This window comes from Arachis duranensis, chromosome 3, assembly GCF_000817695.3.
Source record: "Arachis duranensis cultivar V14167 chromosome 3, aradu.V14167.gnm2.J7QH, whole genome shotgun sequence".
Lineage (NCBI taxonomy): Eukaryota > Viridiplantae > Streptophyta > Magnoliopsida > Fabales > Fabaceae > Arachis > Arachis duranensis.
Window position 1 is genome coordinate 42,310,265 of NC_029774.3, and position 3,647 is coordinate 42,313,911.

Genomic DNA, 3,647 nt, shown 5'->3' on the forward strand with positions numbered 1-3,647 from the left:
ATTTTTATATATAATGACTAATTGATAATTAATTTTAGTTTATGTATAAGATGTTGTATATAAAATTATTCATAATATTTTTATCTAAAAATTTAATAATTTAAAAAAAATTTATAATATAATATCAAAATTTTTATCTAAGATTATTCCACACGTTTATTTCAACACCTTGAGCATTATATACTAATTAAGAGCTTTCAATATTTTGAAAACTACACCTGATCTGCATTAATTACTATTTGCTAGGCATACAAAAAAAAAAAATTACAATGGAACTTGTTCTATCATCAATTCTAGAGAAATTGCAACATCAACCAAATTCATCAACCCTCTCTACCATATGTTTCATAATCATAAGCATCTTGTGTATTCTTAGGTTCACAAGAAGAAACAACAAGTTCAATAACCTTCCACCATCTCCACCAAAGCTACCATTAATTGGAAACCTTCATCAACTAGGAACACTTCCACACCAATCTTTAAAGGCACTTTCTCACAAATATGGCCCTCTTTTGTTGCTTCAATTAGGGCAAACTCAAGCCCTAGTTGTCTCTTCATCAGATCTTGTTGAAGAGATAGTGAAAACACATGATGTTGCTTTCTCCAATAGAGCAAATACTAAAGCTTCAAAGGTATTCTTCTATCAATGCAAGGAGATTGGTTTTGCACCCTATGGAGAGGAATGGAGAAGGAAAAGGAAGTTGTGTGTTCTTGAGCTTCTAAGCACAAATAGGGTAAGAATGATGATGCATAAAAACTTTATTCTTATTCAAAACAAAAATTCATAATTATTTGATTTTATTTGTTACGTATAAGAGAAATAAAATATATTGGTAATAACAAGGTAAAATTATTCTTTTATAGATAGAAGAGCAAACTTCTATGAGTACTAGTAATATATTTATATCATTTTGATTATCTTGCTTAAAAACTTACATGAATCATAATTATTCTTTGGTTGAAGAGTATGTAAAATGTGAAGGCTCACATGGGAGAAGAGAATATCAAGCATGTCTTATAAAAGTGTGAAAAATTTTTTCTTGTAATGAATGTGTGAGAGTTTTGCCTTCATTTTTATCGTCAAAAACAAAAATTATTAGGGATCACAAATATTAAAATAGACAATATACACTAATAAGTAGGTTAGATAGTTAGGCTATATTTAAAAGGGAGACTATTAAAAGATAAAAATTAAAAGATAGAAACTAAATTAAATTTATATATTATATTTAGTATAAAGTGTATATAATTAAATTATATTTTAGTATTTTATTTAATTTAAAATAAATATAGAAACAAGTAAAATTATTTAAATATTTTATTAATTAAAAAAATAAAAAAATAAAGAGAAAGACAGAAAAGCTAAAAAAGAAAGAAAGAAAACAAAGAGGATAGAGTAGTGAGTTATTAGGCTGTATTTGATTTATGTATGGGTGAAGACATAGACACAAATACATAAATATTGAAGACATATATAAGGAGACACAAAATTTTTACTTTGTTTGGTAACTATGCACAAGACAGAACATAAATTACAAATATCAATATTATTCTTATCTCCAAAAAAAAAAAAATCACCATAGTTACTACTATTAAGAATAAAAGTAAAAAAACTTATGTCTTAACTTTTGTGTCTTAGTGTCTCAATAAAATAGCAGTACACAAATTTTATGTATTTGTGTATCAATGTGTATGACCGTGTCTTTACTTAATTTATGTATTTAAAATTTAGTGAGTGTGTCACTGTTTCTCAAAATTTAGTGGACACACCCACTAAACAAACGTGCCTTAGATAACAATTAATTATAAGTATTTTTTGGATACTGTATATTGTGTTTTTCATATACATATCTTTATTAATTAAATATTAATTGTCATGATGATTAAAATTATTGTATTCAAAATTTATATTGGTATTCATATTTCTATTTTTCAAACATAGGTAAAGTCGTTTCAACCCATTAGAGAAAATGAAGTATTAATGATGATTAATTCTATACATGAAGCTTGTACAAAAGGATCGTCAGTGAATCTATCTAAGATGATTGCTGCAACATCAATGAACATATCTAGTAGGTGCATTTTCGGACTAAGGTTCGAAACAAGTGATGATGGTAGAAAAAGCATTGTGGAGGTTGTGAGGAAGATGATGACACAATTATCAAAACTTGGGGTTGGAGATTTGTTCCCTTCATTGGATTGGGTTGATGTTCTTACAGGTTTCACGTCAAGATTAAAGGTTATTCATGCTGATTTTGATACGTTCTTAGAAGAGATTATTGAAGAACATAAGAGAAAGAAGAGAAATTGTGATGATAATAATAAAGATTTCGTTGATGTACTTCTTCAACTTCAAGAGAGGGACATGCTTGAGTTTGAGCTCAATGGAGATACCATGAAAGCACTCCTTGTGGTTTTATTTCAATTCTCTTCCTTTAATAATAATAATAATAATAAATACAGTGAAGCTCTTTTAGGCAAAGTAATAAAATCCTTACCATCTAACAATAAATTAAAAAAATGATTATTCATTGATATATTTTAAAAAAATATTTAATTTTTTTATTACTTATTTCATTGACAATATATATCAACTAGATAAGATTGTAGTACTATTTGAATAATCGATTTAGCAAATAAAACTGATATAATTTTTTATGTTTTAGATCAAATTAATTTAATTTTTACTTTCATTTTAATTCAATTTTATTTAAATTATTATCATTTGTATTATATCGATCTAAATTTATTTTCTAAATCAATTCGTTTCAAATATTTATGTCAAGAGTTACAAAAAAACTTAAATGCTCAATGATATATAGTTCTGCATGATCAAATTATTATTATTATTATTATTATTATTCACAATAATTATGCATCTTCCATAATTGTAGGATATGTTTGTTGCGGGAAGTGACACTGTTTCAACAACTATTGAATGGGTCTTTGCAGAACTTGCTAATAATCCAAAGACCATGAAAAAAATACAAGAAGAGGTAAGAAGAATTGTGGGTGGAAAATCCATGATAGAGGAAAATGACCTAAATCAAATGAAGTACATGAAGTGTGTAATCAAAGAAACTCTTAGATTACATCCACCAGGTCCACTTTTGATTCCAAGAGAAACAGCAAATAGTGTGGAAATAAAAGGGTACCACATTCCCAAAAAAGTAACCGTGTATATAAATTCATATGCAATTCATAGAGACCCTAAATTATGGGACAATGCTGAAGAGTTTATTCCTGAAAGATTTGAAGGTAACCAACAAGCTGATTATAAGGGAATAGGTTTTCAATTGATCCCATTTGGAATTGGGAGAAGGGCTTGTCCCGGAGTTTCATTTGCAGTTGCTTCTCTTGAGTATGTGATGGCTAATCTTCTCTATTTATTTGATTGGAAGGTTCCTAATAATAATGGTGCATTGATAGATATGAGTGAGTTGAGTGGGTTAACCATTAGCAAAAAACATCCACTTTATTTAGAGCCAATGCCTTACTTAATTTGTTGAGATTATTGCCATTTTACTTTGTTTAGTTTCTTGTGTACTTGTTTTATTTTTCAATAATAATTATCCATAAAGTGATCAAACGAGATCTATATATAAACAGTTTTTCTGTAGATATGATATATGATAAAGTTCAATGAC

At 27.3% G+C, this 3,647-nt stretch overlaps 1 protein-coding gene across 2 annotated transcripts; it reads left to right on the forward strand.

The window, feature by feature from the left end:
- Window positions 1-228: 228 nt before the first annotated feature.
- Window positions 229-3,647, forward strand: LOC107478901 (cytochrome P450 71A1-like). Of its 2 annotated transcripts, none has more exons than XM_016099055.3 (3): window positions 229-734; window positions 1,943-2,413; window positions 2,895-3,647. In XM_016099055.3, the coding sequence occupies exons 1-3, from the start codon at window positions 270-272 to the stop codon at window positions 3,507-3,509; spliced, it is 1,551 nt and encodes a 516-aa protein (XP_015954541.1). In that variant the 5' UTR covers window positions 229-269; the 3' UTR covers window positions 3,510-3,647. The 2 variants fall into 2 exon arrangements, with proteins under 2 accessions (XP_015954541.1, XP_020993979.1); XM_021138320.2 differs by having other exon boundaries at window positions 1,943-2,239.